Source organism: Gracilinanus agilis, chromosome 2 (assembly GCF_016433145.1).
Source record: "Gracilinanus agilis isolate LMUSP501 chromosome 2, AgileGrace, whole genome shotgun sequence".
NCBI lineage: Eukaryota > Metazoa > Chordata > Mammalia > Didelphimorphia > Didelphidae > Gracilinanus > Gracilinanus agilis.
In genome coordinates this window covers 122779572-122796550 of record NC_058131.1, presented here as the reverse complement: position 1 = coordinate 122796550, position 16979 = coordinate 122779572, and the positions used below count along the sequence as shown (strand labels likewise).

Sequence of the window (16979 nt, the reverse complement as noted above, 5' to 3'; positions counted from 1 at the left end):
TGCTGCACTTAGTGTACTGAAGAGTCTACAAAAATGTTTGTCTGTGGTTGGAAGGTTAAATCTGGATTTTATTCTGTTCTCCAAATACTGGGATATCAAACTGTAAAGAGAATTAGTCTGTCAAAATGATTTCTGCTAAAAACTAAAATTTCTGTATACTATCAAATAAATCTTAAAACCCTCAAGGATTCTGGGTAAGTACATAAGGTTCTGAGTACCACAAATATTTTCCAAGTGAGAAAAAAAAAACAATTTAAAGTACACTGAGTAAAGGAATCAGACAATGAAAATTTAGTCAATACAAACTGATAGAAAAATGTCCATCATTATTTCAGATAATGCTAAGTTTCCAAAGGCCAAAATAAAATTAGATTAAAGACACATTTCAAACAGTCAAGTAAGAGGACACATACTCTAGAAAAGTCAGACATTAGCCTTGTCACCTTTTTTTTTGACAGTTTAATATTAATATCATATTCCTATTAAAAATTATAATATTTTATGGTGTTAGTATTAGCAAGCACATCAAGGGGTCTCCCCTTTAACAATCCTAGATCATACTTACCACCTAAGATAGCTGGTTGGGGGCAGCATAGCACAGCAGAAATAGGAGCTAAAGTTGAAGTACTGAACTTGGAATCAAAGGATCTAAATTCAAAGTCCAGTGCTACTATTTATGATAGTAAATTTGTGACGTAGGGCAAGACCCTCAACCTTTCTGGAAGTCAGCTTCCTTATCTGTAAAATTAGGGAGGTTGAATGAGATGATCTCCAAAGGTCCCTTTCAGCTCTAAATATATGATCCTATGTACACTATTTTGAAAGATCTTTATGGAAAGAGATTAAATATCCTTTTCTGAGGAGACTAAAATTGCCTTAATAAGAAAAGTCATTGGTTTTAATACATGTATTTTAGCCAAAAGAAAGCAATGCAGATATATAATCAATTAATGCAGATATACAAATAGCAATAATAAAATACTAAACTTGTTCTGAGAAATTATATATATACTATTATTTCCTTATACAAATATTTTAATATGCTAAGCACACAAGTACAACACAACAGCTAGAATCTATCTATAAAGATGTTTGGCTAGTCAGAAGTCCTTATAGAAATGAAGAATACTATCAGATATTTACAGATTTACATACCTGTAACAAGAAGCTCCATATGAACATTCAGGTCTGTTGTCATCCTCATCCTGATTCATAACTTGTGTATCTCCATAATCCCCATCACTGGGATGACTGAATTGTTGAAAATGGATAGGGTTCTTCCTATGAATCCAATAAATATACTATGAGCAATAAGAACTGGGAGAATCTGAAACATTTTTGATTCAAATGTTGGGCAACTCCAATTTCAAGGGTAATTCATTTTTAAAAGAAGGTTCTATTTTATAACACTTGGTTAGTGCAGAATATTGTGGATTATCACAGTGAATCAGGAATATCAATCTACTTTTTACTGATTTTTTATAAACTTATGTTCTTTAGTAGATAAATTTCCTTATAAAGATAAAAGCTTCAAATATAGTTATTATTTCTGACACTGGGTTCTTAAGGCTATGTCAACAGAGCCCGATCTGTGTCAGGTCCAAACGGAGAAGATTTAAAAAAACAGAATATTGTAAGTATAGACAGTGGTAAAATACTATTTCATGAGAGAATCAGCCAACTAGCTAAATAACAATTTATGAAACCATCTATTAAGATTTGGAGGGAATTGTGATTTGTATCACTGAAATCACTGATAATTCCCAAGTTCTACTAAAAAAACCTTTAAGATCCTGCCTTTTTCTATGTAGATATTATAAAGTGTCCCAAAACTCTAAGTGCACTTTTAAGCTTTAATAGCTTAAAATAACTTTTAACAGTTTAAGCCAGAACTAAACTTCTGGAATACTTCCTATGTTTTATCATCTTACCAAGCTCTTGCCCCCACATAATCTTCTTTAGGGAAGAGACTTTGTCAATTTTATCTCTGTATTCCCACCACCTAGCAGTTGGTTATAAATTAGTAAATGTTTGCTTAATTGAAAAGGAAAGTCATCTCTAACAATAAGAAACAATGTAATAAAAGTTAAGTGACTTTGGCTTAGTCAGTCATCTATAGAAGTCCCAGCAGTTCAAATCAAGGGATAAAATTTACACTCTCAAGTCTTTAAAAACAATTTCACTGAAAATTAGTAAGTATACAAATAACAAAATCTTTGTATGACAATTTTTAGAGCCTTTTTTTTTAAAACCCTTACCTTCTGTCTTGGGAGTCAATACTGTGTATTGGCTCAAAGGCAGAAGAGTGGTAAGGGCTAGGCAATGGGGGTCAAGTGATTTGCCCAGGGACACACAGAGTCTAACAATAATGTGACAGAGAAATCCATGTAAGGGAAACACAAGTGATAAATGAATAAAGCATTTATGAAGGGCTTACTATGCACTGGGCTAAGCTCTGGGGATACAAATAGAAAAGTAAGCTTTCAAGGAGCTCACCTTCTAACAGGGGAGGTATGGAAGGTTTCAGGTATAAGTCAGATGGAAAGGTTTCTTATCCTCTGAGGGCAGCAATGAAGCAGATGATAATTTCTTTAATGTAATTTTCACTGACAAAATCATATCAGTTTATGATGATGCATCATATAATAGTGCCAAGGACTTTAGGGGAAAGAAGATTTCTTTTCTGGATCTTTAACAGCTATGTCTATAGCACCTGCAGGAACAACTGCCAGACTGCATCTTCCAGGGATTGCTTCCCAAGATGATGGGTGGAAGGACTGGGCTGGAAGACTGCTATTCCTAAAGCTCTTAAAGTCAAGGTCCTGGGCTGGTGGTCAAAGAAGTGATGGGAGTTTTAGTTGGCAGATGCGGATGGTAAAACAGTGGATGGAGAACCAGATCTGGAGTCACAAAGATCTGAGTTCAAATATAGCTTTAGGGGGACCCTAGGCAAGTTACTTAACTTCTATTTACCTCAGTTTTATCCACTATAAAATGGAAATAATAATAGCACCTACCTCACATGGTTGTTCTGAGGATCAAATGAAATAATATTTATAAAAAGCACTTGGCACAGTGTTTGGTACATAATAGGTGTTATGTAAATGCTTATTTCCTTCTCCTCTACAGGAATAATAAGAATAAACCTTCATTAAAAGTTTATGCTTCAAAATAGTATGGAGGTGATCCTGAATTTTTCTTTTTCCTATTTTTAAACCCTTGCCTTCAGTCTTAGAATAAATATTGTGTATTGGTTCAAAGACAGAAAAACAGTAAGGGTTAGGCAATGGGGGTTACCAAGTACCTCCTGTCTCTAGGCCTGGCTTTCTATCTACTAAGCCACCTATCTACCCCTGATCCTGAATTCTTCAATGCTACTGTTAACAAAGAACAAGTTAAACTGGTTCTTGTAGCATCCTATAAGCTGTAAATAAGAATCTTCTTTTTTCTCTCTCATCTCCTAATTTCATACCACATACTATTGCTGACCCCTGCTGTAAAGAATGAAATAAACATGTGTAAGGGAATTACTACAAGCTCATTCATTTCTCAACTGAAGATGTGTGATTTCTTTTTTTTTTTTTAAGTTTTATCTTCTTAAAATTTCTTTCTTTGCAAAACAGAGGGAAAGTTAGATTCAATTATCACTAAGGACTTTTTCAGCTCTAAGGAATCATAACATACCATATATAAATATAGATAAAGTCTTATTCAGAAATAATGCTTTTAGAGAAAAGGGAGCTGGACTTAATGTCTCAGAGAAAAACTTCTTAAGTAAAGAGTCAGCATGCAATAGTGGAAAGAGGATTATACAAATATCTCACTGCATAAAAAGATAAGCTTCAAGTGGATAAACAAATTACACAAAAAAGGTGATATCATAAACAAAGTAGAGAAACAAGGAAGAAATTACCTTTCAGCTAATACTAGGGAAAGGGCTCATGTACAAATGAGTGACAGAGAAAATCAGAGAAGATAATGAATAATTTAAATTATATGAAATGTAAAAGTTTTCTATAAAATTGAAACCCATGCAATTAAAACTATAAGGAATTAACTAGGAAAAAATATTTGCAATAAATTTCTCTGATAGAGGATTCATGAGCAAGCAATATAAGGAACTAATTCAAATTTATAAGAACAAAAGCCATTTCTCAATAAATAAATGATCAAAGGATATTAACATGAAGTTTTCAAAGGAATAACTACTAATTATCTGCTACTATATGAAAGAATACTCCAAATCATTTTAAAATTAGAGAAATGCAAATTAAAGGAATTCTGAGTTTTGACCTCAAAACAAAGCCTAGTAAGGATTACAAAAAAAAAGGAAACTGGCAATTCCTGAAGGGTAGTGTGATAATTGGATTAAGTCTACACTGCCCATGTTTAATCACCAAAAGTGAGAGCACCTTCCAATTCTGGGAGGTCCTAACCCACTTGTGCTAGAGTGAGTAACGAATCAGAATTGACTCACCTTTTCTATGAGAAAGCATCTATTGTGACTGGACACCCAGGCTAAAGGAAGGCACCGGAAGTGACATATATGTGAGCCCTTCCAAAGAGGAGGGGGAGTGAGGCTGCCACTGGTGTGGTGAAGGAGACCTGAGGGAGCTTCACTGGTTCCTGACCGAGACCATTCCACGTGGTGAGCTTAAAGACTGAACCTTCCTGAACTTCTATTGAGAAACTTCCTTTTATAGACTCTGTGAGTAGAGTTTGCTCCATTCACCTCCAGGCCTCAGGCCCTTTAACCCTCCACTGAGGGTTAAGATATACCTGGACTAATCAGTGAGATAGATTCTTAATGTCTTTCTCTCTCTCTCTTCTCTCATGTAAATAAATTTACATAAAAGTCAATTTTGATTTGAGATTATTCTTAATTGAGGATTGATAATAGTTAAATCCTCTGATGACTACCTTTTAATATATTGAACCCATAAAACCCCTTTTCCACCCTTACAGTAGGGCAGGTAGAAAACAGGCACTTTAATACACTGTTAATAGAGTTAAAAAAAATTCTGACCAATCTGGAAAGCCATTTGGAACTAGACCCAAAAAGTCACTAATTTGACCCAGTGCTCTCACTTCTAGGCCTATATTCCAAAGAGTTCAAAGCAATAGGAAAAAGACCTATATAAATAAAAATATTTCTAGTAGCTTTTTTTTTCCTTAAGGAAGGACAAAAGAATTGCTGTCAAGGGAAATTAGGAAAGGCTTCATATAGAAGGTGATGCCAGAGCTAAGTCTTAAAGGAAATAAGGGATTCAAAAGGCTGAGATGAGGAGGGATTTGTAATGAGGATAATTTGGGGAAAGGTGTGTGGTAAAGGAGATTTGAAGGGAGGTTGTCAGGGACTTGCTAGGAAAGTAATATGAGTTATAGGTAGGCTGGAATAGGGAGATTCAGGATATAATACGGGGCTGAAGTCAGGGAGTATAGCACTAAAGGTAACAAAGATTTTCAGGGAGAGGAGGAATTAATCTAAACAGGCAAAGAACAGCAGGGCTTATAGACTAGGACTTAGACTAAAGACAAACTGAGGGAAATAGACTGAACTGAAATTAACTACAGGCTTTAGTTAATTTCACAGGAAGGGACTTGTTTTGAAGTAACACCTTCCTTCAAGATGGATGCTCCAGCTTCCCTTCAAGCCCAGAGTATATGTTGGTTCTTTCCCTCTTCTTCCCTCTCTTACTAATTAACTGACAAAGTAACTAACAGGTCTGTTGAGACACAAAAGGGTTTATTGTCTTATAAGGTAGATTTGTCAGGAAAAGTGGATTGAGGAAGCCCTAACAGTTGTTTAAAGAAACCTCAGGTGGGGGAAGGGAGGCAGAGATGGAATCTGAGCAAGGTCCTGCCTTAGCTCAGCTCTCAAGGTGCTCTTGATATCTAAAGGGAATAAATGATGACTAACTAACTTTTCTAGATAAGATACTGCCAAATTATAGTTAAACCCCTCACAGATTTGAACTACTCTCTAATTTACTCTCCTTATTCACTCCACAGACATTTAAGGTAAGGGAAGGAGGTAGAAAATGAGGTAGGGCATGGAGATGCAAAAGGTTTATCTAAACTAACAATTTCTTAAATAAATATTCCAAAACTAGGCTAAATTTCAATTCTTCAAATAGGCAAGGAAGCAGCTCAGCTGGTCTGACCCTCTCTCCACGAGATTCCCAAACCAACTGACTCTCTTCAAGATTCTAAACTCCTAACTGATTTCAGAACTCAGCCAAAGCTTGAAAAAACTGTCATGACCCCCTCTCTCTGTACTACAGATTGCAACTGAGGCATAGAGAAAGGTCAGAACAAAAACAGGAAGAAAGATGGAAAGTTGTATATGAGGAATGGTAAGGCAGCCAATTTGGCTGGACCATAAAGGGAATGAAGGCAAGTAGGTTTAATAAATCAAAAAAGACTGGGACCCTTGTATTAATTCTAGATGTGACAAGCTCCAAAGCCACCATAGTTTACTTGATGAAGAAAATTCACTTTGGCAGCTGTAACAAACACAGATATCCTCTAGAAATATATAGCACAATTCAGGCAAGAAATGATGGGGGCCTGGGCTAAGTTGGTTGCCATGTGAGTAAAAAGAGTTATTATAAAAGAAGTCTATTATCTAAAAAGATCAAAGGTAATATATACCCAGATCAGACTTATTCAATTTTTTAATTGATTATACTTTATTTGTAGACTTTTTTCAGTTTTTCCTTAGAAGTTGGGTTACATATTATATTAGTAAATATTAAATCCATGAATAAATATTCTGCCCACTCCTAAATACAAAACCCCCAGAAAGAGTGACTTTTTAAAAAATGTCAACTACAGAGCTGACTACCTGTCAAAGTAGAATAAAACATTTTCAAGATTCTGGTTTTTCAAAATTGAGCAATCACTTTAGAAACCAATGTGTTAAATCATATGCCTTTCTCAAATAGATATATTTCAGGGTATTTGTTCTTAATACAGTCAAATCCCTAGAATAATAAGTCCTGTATTAACAAAATTCTATTGTATGTGATTCCCTTTTTACCTGTAGCAACTTGCTCCATAAAAGCAAGGTGTTCTCCTGGGGTGATTTCCCCCAAAACCTTGTGGAACAGCTATGCTTTTAGTTGAACTAGAGGCTTCAGGGTCAGAGCTCTGTTCTGGATCAAGCCCTTGAGTCTTCTTCTGGAATAATTTGTCTTCATCACTTTTGGGATCCTCAGAATATTCCATGGATACATCTTTTTTGTTTTCATCTGTCTTATTTATTTTGCTTCTAGGATATATTCTTTGTTCACAGTTCTCATCATCGAGATTTTCATCTCTTTGATCTCCTGGGATTTCAGATCTTTCAGACTTGGCCTTGGTATTAATCATCTCTCTTTTCCTTACACCTACAACATCAGATGATCCATTTGCTTCCTATAAAGACAAAACAAAAATAAATTTTAGCATATCCTGAAAATCAGAAGCTTACAATTACAACATACATTTTGTTGGCTCTCTACTGATCCCTTATGGCTACATTTCCCAATCTTTAGAGATGCCTAGAAAACCAGACAATTAAGTGAAAGATCATATTGCTGGTATGTGTCAAGGGCAAGAATTGAACCCAGGTTTTTCTGGATCCACAACTGGCTCTCTATCCTCTGTGTCCCACTATTTCTCCTGAACTGAAAAGATCTGATCTCAGAAGTTGAAATTTCAAATTAGTTGCCTTGTGAATACCAAAACTGTCCATAATGCAAAAGGTCATATTTTCAATGCAGCTATTCTCTACTTCAAGGGATTTTATGGCTTCACCAACCTATGTACACATTCCCTGAAACAGTACAGATTTAAAGCCATCCATGCTTTCTTATTCTGTTTGAGTCTTGTCAGAGTCAAAAAGCATTTATTAAGCACCTACTTTGTGCCAAGCACTATGAAAAGGTCTAGGAATACAAAGAGAAGCAGAAGGCAGTCTAGGCATCATGGTATTGAAAAGGCTGAAATGAGGAGGGATTCCACCAGGGGTGTCTCACCTGACATAATAGGAGGTTTCCTCCAGGCAAGCAGGCCACCTGTCTGTCAATTATCCTCTGCTCTCATTACATGATTAGCCTGTTTCCTTTCCTGATCATCCTATATGCTGTTTCTACTGCAAAATTCTTCCTTCATAACATGATTCAATTTATTTTTGGCCTACCTGGGCATAGAAATTACTCTCCAGGTGTCCCACAAATTCATTTCATCAGATTGTAGTATTATATGACTTAGTCACAGAGCATCCCTGAAGGAATACTAATGCTAAAAAGATGATCCTTTGTTTCAAGAAGTTTTGGATCATTAGAAATACTGTATAATTTCCTAAGTGTGATCTTCTTTGCTCTTTTTCATATTAAACTCTTGGCCAGACTCCCTGCCCAGCTATAATGTTTGACTAGTATTTATAACAAATGTCAGAACTGGCCAATCAGCTGCCCATTCAACTATATACCATGATTTAAAAAACATGCATTCTTCAACAACTTGGTTGTTCCCAGGTGACTAGTTAGTTTGGACTCTTCCTGAGTGATTAGGGGTCTAATTTAAGAGGCTCTGTTATGTGCAGGACCTCAATGCAATGATCACAGAGTATAAACTACAAAGAGAAACATTTGAAGGATCTTGGAATCTAGAATCCCTTTTCCAATTGGATCCTGTGTCAGGTCTCTTCTAGAGTACAAATATCTGTGGTAAGCATGGCTCCCTACTTTATATCTCATTTAAAATGAGTAATTATTGAATACAAATTATTGTGTTATTTAAAGGACTCTTTTATAATTTTTGATAAATGACTGGTAGACACCCTGTTGGAAGAGAGCTTTTGGGGTGGAATTTTGCTCTACAAAATCAAATACTTTTTTTCTGTAGTCAACAAGCAAAAACTAGAATTTTGTACTATCTAGACATTTTAGTAAACATGTGACTGTAACAATGGTTGCAGGTTGCAAGGGTTCTGTGCCTCTGCCCTGAGAAATGGAGACAATTCTATTGGTCAGTTGGTGTGGTCAAAAGGAAGGAGGCTGGCACTTCTTGAACCTAACTATTTAATAAAGTTTGTCAGCTAAAGCTAATAGTTTGTTCTGATCACTGATGTTACTTGGTCTTTGGTAAAGGTAAAAGCAATTGACTTTAAAGATCTTTAAGCTTGAAGGTTTAAAAGGGTTTATTGGTAGAATTTGGTTCGGGTAAAAGGAAGTTGGAAAGTGAGAGGTAAGCCAAGATCCTGAATAACTAAGTTCACTAAACTACTTTTAGGAAAATACTGAAAGTCTTCTTATGATGCAGAAGTAAAGAAAGCCTTGAGGGCAATCTCAACTCTGATATTCTTGGTTGCTGACCCAGATGGTGATGTCTTGATGATAGAAATTGTCTCTTGATTACAAAGGGTTGATGGGTCTGTCAATGAGCTGTTGGTATTTGCTAGCTATGGTAGCTGTTCCTACCTAACTAAGGAATCTACCCAAATCACCCTTCAAACCACCCAGGGCCCACTCTTTCACCCTTTTCCTCCCTAACCCTGAAGATCTGAGCCAGAAGTGAAGTCAGGGGCCCGGGGGACCCCTTTTTATACCTTCACTTCAACTGGCACCCTGGCACCCGGCCTGGGTCCTCTGCCAGGTTCTGTGTTCTATGTTGGCAACTGTCAGCTTGCAACCCATGAAAACATGGTTGCAGGATTTTATCCACAACACAATGAAATTATAAATACTTTGATTTCAACTTGACATATCCATCCCACAACACACTCTTCCCATATCAAACACCTTTGGAAGAAAAAGAAAAATTTTAAAAAAATTTTTAAATTACCTTTGATGAGCTAGTAGAATCTTCCTGGTCATCAGCTTTGTACCTTCTCTTTGGATCTTGTTCTGCTTCAATATTTTCTGACTTTTCTGAGGAAGACAATCTTTTTCTTCCTTTTGATGATGTTGGATACATATGGCTTTTTTCTTTTGTTACTCCATTATCTTAAAAAATAAATTATGAACTATATATTTCACTAAGTAATGTAATCACATTAAACTAATGTTTCATTTATATTAATGCAATTTGTTATTACTTAAATTTTAAGATCGGATTTTTCCAATGGAGTCATAGGCAAATAGGATCTCAGATTTAAAATGAAAAGTGATTTCAAAGACCATCAGTCCAACTCCCTCATTTCAAAAATGTGGAAATGAAAGCCTAAAAAAATAAATTCAAACTCAGGACCTTCAAATCTAGTCTAAGAGGGTATCACCCTAAACCATGTCTAATTGCTCAATTAATGTTCTCTCATGGGAAGATGCTTTTAATCCAACAACATTACTGAACTTTGTGCGTAAGGTACTAAGAAGATAGATATGTCATTTTCTATAGATACTGATTGTCCCACCCCAGGAAAAATGATAGGCTTAATTAAAAATTTTATCAATAAAGAAAACTATGGTCTGAAAGCATATCATAGACAATACAAAGTAAAATATAATTTAAGAAAATGATCCTCTCATGGAGCAAAAAATAGCAGCTTTCTTTAAGGAGTTAAGCTGGCAAGCATTGAGCATCTACTGTATGCCAGGCAAAGTGTTTGGAGCAATAGTAAAACTTTTATTAATAACACATACTGAGTTTGCCAAGCCATTTCTAAGATACTCCCCCTAGCCAAAAAGATAGCTGAGGCTGATGATTTTGCATTCAATAAATGATCTAACACAGCTATTTATTGGAAAAAGCCATATTTTTGTTGAGGGAACTATCCTACCAACACAGGTCACAATCTCTTACACTCAGATATCTCCTTGCTATAACAATAATACTCAAGCAGCCAATTCTGATTACAGACGTCTCCTAACTAAATGGGATGGTTTTCAGGCAACAGATATACCATCTGACTTTTCTTGTTTAGTAGGGGTCTGAACAAAATGAAGTCCTACAAGCTTGGCCCTCAAAAACTAAAAACTTAGGATTATCACCATATCATAATGAAGCACTAGAATAGGGTTTTAGTAAAAGAAAAATAAGTCAGGAAAATATCTCAATCTACACAAACATCTTTAAGTAGGATATTTGAAACACGTCTAAAAATAAAAACAATTGTCATTTTAATGAATAATTCAAACTAGAGAGCTTTGGTAACTTAAATACTAGTTAATCATTGTCACTTTCCACTCAGGCATATTAATTATCTTTTTGTATGAAGCAGAATCACAATTCAGAATACCTTGTTATGCTTTCTCCATTTATAGTAGCATCATTCTGCATAAATAAAAAATTTAGTTTCTTGAGAGTAAAAATGGTTTCATTTGTTTTACTCAGATGCTCCCCAGTGCAAAGAACAGTCCACAATAATCAGCCACTTAATGACGACTTGTTGATTGACTGATAGTTGATCATGGGGGCACTTTAACATAACTGAGGAACATATCTCTCTTTTAAACAATTATCATATAACTTTTTTTATAGAAGTTTAAGGCACAGAAGTAACAGGAGCTATATTTCACATAAAACATTTTATATACATATGTTTATGATTATGTTACATTATATATGTGATTATACAAAACATTTTACATATATATACACACACGTGTGTGTGTGTGTGTATATATATACATGTATATGTATATATAAAACTTCATTTGACAATCAGAGTAATCCTATGAGTGTGAAGATGGGATTAATTCTCCCCTATCTATTCTTTAGACTTTAGCCACCAGGAATGTATATACCCCCACTTAATCCTTAAGGGGGGGGGGGGAGATCTATGACCCACATGTGCTAGTGAGTGACAAATCAAAAACAACTGTCCGAAGCAAAGTTAAAGCTGCCATTGGTCCACATAAAAGTGGAAGGAAGACACAAAGTGACACAGAGAACTGTCTTTAAATATGGTGGTAACTTCCTGTGAGTAGGTTTTCCCCCTTTGAACTTGGCCTTGGAGGAGGCTTCGGCTTGAGATCTCAGACTGCTTCGCTTTGGACTGCCACATGGGTGAGTGAAAAGGCTGACTCCCTTTTCTTGGCTTTTCTGGAGGCATTAGCTTCCAGAGAGGCCCCTCGTCTTGGAGGAGGCCTCTTGGCTAGAAGCCTTATTAACCTCTGTCCCCACTTTGCTGGGGCCTCTGAAGCCCTGCCTGGTTTGGACCAGGCCAGAATAATTAACTCTGTCTTGCTCTCATTTCCCTTACTTTCATTCTTTCTATTTGTAAATAAAATACCATAAAAGTCATTCTGACTTGAGTCTTTCATTTGGAATTAAGTAATTAATTCCTGGCAACCATACTCTTAAATATTCAGTCCAACCATAATTTTACCTTTTACATGAGGTCAGTAGGGTTGTGGTTGGCTTGCCAGCTAACCAAGGAGTCTAGAAAACCTGGATCCTTGACACATGATAGAGTAGAAAAAGCACTGGCTCTTGAAAGTCAGAGGTCTTGAATGCAAATCCTGCTTCTGATGCTTATTACTCATTTGACTTTAGGTCACTTAATTTCCTTGGGTCTCAGTTTCTCCATCTGTAAAATTGGTTATTCTTAAACACTGACAAATTTTCTATTCAAGAGCTACTCTTGGGGCAGCTGGGTAGCTCAGTGGATTGAGAGTTACTCCCAGAGACAGGAGGTCCTGGGTTCAAATCTGACCTCAGACACTTCCTAGCTGTGTGACCCTGGGCAAGTCACTTAACCCCCATTACCTAGCCCTTACACCACTCTTTTTTCTTAGAACCAATACTCAGTATTGATTCTAAGACAGAAGGTAAGGGTTTAAAAAAAAAAAAAGATCTACTCTGATTCTTGGTTTCTCAAAGGCCATCCCAGACAAAAATAAATTCAATGCAGGAGGCCCTGCCAAGCTGAAAGAGCTTCAATTATGAGCCTGGTATCAATGAGCATTATTTAGTACTTCCCACATTCTACACTATGTGCTATGCACTAAATATACAAATGCTATGAATGCAACAAACCCAGCCCAAAGGAGCTCACTGTATGATAAAGTGGATGAGCGCAGGTCTAAATGCATATGGTTTCACAGATAGTCTGGGATTTCACTAAGTATGGAGGCCTTGCTACAGAACTTCCTCTCCCAGAGAAGTTCAGCATTTTCCCTGTGACTGCAAGTGTCAGAGCTGCCTAAACCACTGCCAGGGTAAGTGACTTGACAAGGATTTTACAGGCAGCACATGTCAGGCAGAACTTGAACTGAGGTCTTCCTGGTTCCCATTGCATCAGTGATGTCAAACTTAAATAGAAACAAAAGCCACTAAACTAACTATACATCAGGATTCTTGCAGTCATACAGATTTAGAAAATCACAAATTATTATTATCTATGTTCTACTGTAATTTTATTTATTTTGTTAAATATTTCCCAACTATATTTTAATATGGCCCAGGCCCAAACAGGAGTTTTGAGGCCACAATATGCTACAATATGGTCTATGGGGCATGTTTTGTACCATCTCATGTTGCCTCTCAAGTATATGTAGTTATAAAAATATAAAGCAATTAACTACAAGGTAGCTTTTGTGAGAAGGATAATTAGGTTATCAGGAGAGAGTGACTCAGAGGGACTCAAAAACAGGAACTTGCATTTAATGGATTTTCTATCTCCGGACCATCAATTCAGGGTAGAGGGGAAGCAGTAAGGCTGAAAAGACCTTTCCAGAGATGGAGATCTTTGAAATGAATCTCAGGCTTCGCTATGTCAGGGACTGACTCTGTGATCTGCGACAGTCTTTTAACTTCCCTTAGACTGTTTCTTCAACAGTAAAATAAGGCTTTGGAATAGATCACCCCTAAGAACTTTGAGAGCTCAAAAATTCCACAATTCTGCTACTACAATAATAAAATAATGAGATTTCTGAATTGTTTAGACCATTACAATGTTTCCATCTCTTCCTAGGTTGAAATCCTCAAGGTCAATTCTATGAAGACTGAATATTTCCTTGGCACAATATAACACCACCTGAGGCAGCTGCCACCAGAGGAGGAGTGATCACTTAGCATGAGTCAACTTGTTATACTTTGGATTTATATTAGTATGATAAATTTAGCATCATAGATGTACTAGGAAGAAATCCCTTGTTTCAAAAATAATCAGCCAAACAGATGACAAAATACAAAACTCTAACATGTTTTAATCTAGTCTTTGTGTTAGCTTCTAAAATTCTTTTGATATTAGGTAATGGTTGAAAATTATAACTCACATTAGTTTAACTATTATAATTACTTCAGAAAAACTTAACTTAAAATCTATTAAAAGAAGAAAGATAAATATACCTTCCTGGGTAAATGGCATTTCAAGGGTCTGAACATTTAGATCTCCTTGAATCATCCAAGCTGGGAGGATTCGCTTCCTCTGGACAGAGTTTGGCTGCTCACTACTATTTCTGTATTTTGCAGAAAAGGGCTGAAAAAAGCATATATTTAATAACATTAGATGATACACTGTAGACCAAAGGTGTGTGATTTCATCAAGGTGAGGAATGGGTCAGAGTGGGACCTCCCTATGGCAAGAGGATTTGATGTAGGTCTTCCTGACTGAGTCCAGCACTCCACCTATATTCATCTACCTCTCTTAGTAATATTATTATATAAATAAATTACCCATCTCCATCCCGCAACACTTGTGAACTCAGAACTGATCATTTCATATAAAATTATCATTACATAATCCATTATTAATTACTAAGTGGTTAAATTCTTTGAAAGAACTCACCACTGTTTTTCACCTTTCAAATGTTTGATATTTCTTAAAAGATTAACTTGAAGCAAGTCAAATACAGAAATCTGCATTGCCTTGTTTTTGTACCTTTTCTCCAATTCAATTTAAAGAACTTCTAAAACCTGATCAAACCTTTAAAAGTTCTCACCCAGTTACTCTAGGGTATAGTCACTGGCATGGGTACTTTCAATGTCTCCTCCAACTCGGAGCACTGGCTTGAATTAATATGTTTGATACAATGAGAGAGCGGTTCCACTGAAGAGCTAGCAAGTTCAATAGTAACAGGAAAGCTATTTACAGGAGATGTAGGTGATTCATCGAATAGTTCATCTTCATCCAGCATCTGACTGTTTCTATAAAATAAAAATGTACTGGTTAGTGAATTTAGAGCTAAGAAACTTATGCCATAATTAAAAAAGATTTTTAACTAGTACACCATAAATAGGATTCTTCTAGGATCAACTGGTAGGCATTATGGAGCATTTTCTCCAACTTAATCATTCAAAAGCCAAATTTACTGTGTGATATTAAGCATCTACTATTTGACAATAGTTAGAAAACGCTTTGCCCACTTTAAAGCACTACATAGATGCTGTTGCAACTGATGATGATGATGGTGAAGATGATGCCAGGTTCTAGGGATACAAAAACAAAAACAGCCCCTGCCTTTAGGAGTTTACATTCTATTGGGAGAAAACATCATATACACAGAAAAGTATATATAAATAGATTCAACCAGATTCAAAAAAATTTAAAGAGTGCCTAAGGGAAGGAATGGTCGTTATGGAGAGGCTTCCTGTAAGAGATTCCAATGGGGAAAAGTACAGTGGAAGTACAGTAGGAGACAGCCTGTGCTTTACATAAGAAACAAGAAGACAGTCAGCTGCAACAAAGAGAAACTCAAAGGGCTACGTACAATAAGCCCAGAAAGGAAGGCACAAATCAGACTATAATGGCCTTACATAGGCTGAGGTGCATGTACTTTTAGAGGCAGTTCAATGGAGCTCCTTGAATAGGGAAGGAATAAGTTCAGAATCGTGCTTTAGAAATACTGGTTTAGCAGTTCTATGGAAAGACTACAAGGGAAAGGGAAGAGACAGAGAAAGAAGGAAGAGGAAAGGGAGAAAGGGGAAAAGAGATAGAGAAAGAGGAAGAGAAGGTGGAAAGACAGAAAAGGAGAGGAAGCTGAGGGAATCTGGCTCCTGATGGAGCTTTTTATTTTTAGTATATGTTAAGATTCTAGTAAAACAAAATTTTTAAATCGTTCTAATGTCTTAACATATTCTCCCCCAAAGAAAAAACCTTTTTTAAAATGGAATTTTTATAATCTAAATGTTTTTATAATCTAAATAGTTCTAGTAACTATTTCATTGAGAGGTTGGGAAACAGAACAATTTGAAGCTAAAGTTCTGGGAATGACATGGAGGGGTCAGCAACTTAAAATTAATCAGAAATAAATATAAAACATTCCCAAATTTATAAATTAATAGTAAGTAACATTTGATTTATTAAAATGCTATTTTCATTCAATTTTCTAGAAGATTTCTGAACACAATCAAGGCATAAACATGAGAAATCCAGAATTGACAAATAGTATCAAAACAAAAACAATGCAATAAATCATACTTTGAAGGACAGCTAATAGAGTTAACAAGCCATTAAATTAAATAATATAAGTAAAAATCAAAGCAGAAAATACAGCAGAGAAATAAAACTTATAGAAAAGACAAATATAGAAAATGTACAAAATTAAGAGGATTAATTTTATTATTTTAAAGGGATGGAAATTTTGGGTGCCTATTGTCATAAACAATACATAAATATGAATTGAAAATTCCCACTAATTTTCTGAATGACATTTGCAATAATATAGGGCTCCTTAGAGGGGTGAAGTCAAGATGGTAGTTTAGAAGCAGCAAAAATCCATTCCTCTGAAAACCCTTCCACACCAATCAAAAACAAAGAGTTTCAAGGGGGAAATCCAACAAGAAAGAGCTGTGAGACCCTCCTGCTCAATTCAACTTAAAAGGTATGCAAAGAAGTTGAATTCTCAGCTTTAAGGAAAAGAAAGAAGGAAGGTCCCAGTACCCATTCCCCACCCACTGTGCTGAGACTCTGGCTTTCAACAGGATCTTAGGGCAAAGGCTCCAACAGGGACAGAGTACCTTGCTACTACAACTACATGCAGCTCAGTGCTCTGACTACAGCTGGCAAGGAGAGAAGCTGGAGGAGAGAAGCAAAGAAGAGGGCAAGC

The 16979-nt window shown here is 36.0% G+C and overlaps 1 protein-coding gene across 1 annotated transcript in view; it reads right to left on the bottom strand.

Moving 5' to 3' along the window:
* Nucleotides 1-16979, bottom strand: part of APLF (aprataxin and PNKP like factor) — a 78600-nt gene that overhangs the window by 38602 nt on the left and 23019 nt on the right. The window contains exons 4-8 of the mRNA XM_044659486.1: nt 15024-15078; nt 14281-14410; nt 9832-9992; nt 7043-7419; nt 1156-1281 (exon numbers count right to left, since the gene is read on the bottom strand). Of these exons, the coding sequence (XP_044515421.1) occupies nt 1156-1281; nt 7043-7419; nt 9832-9992; nt 14281-14410; nt 15024-15078 (849 nt within the window). The remainder of the gene's footprint in view (nt 1-1155; nt 1282-7042; nt 7420-9831; nt 9993-14280; nt 14411-15023; nt 15079-16979) is intronic.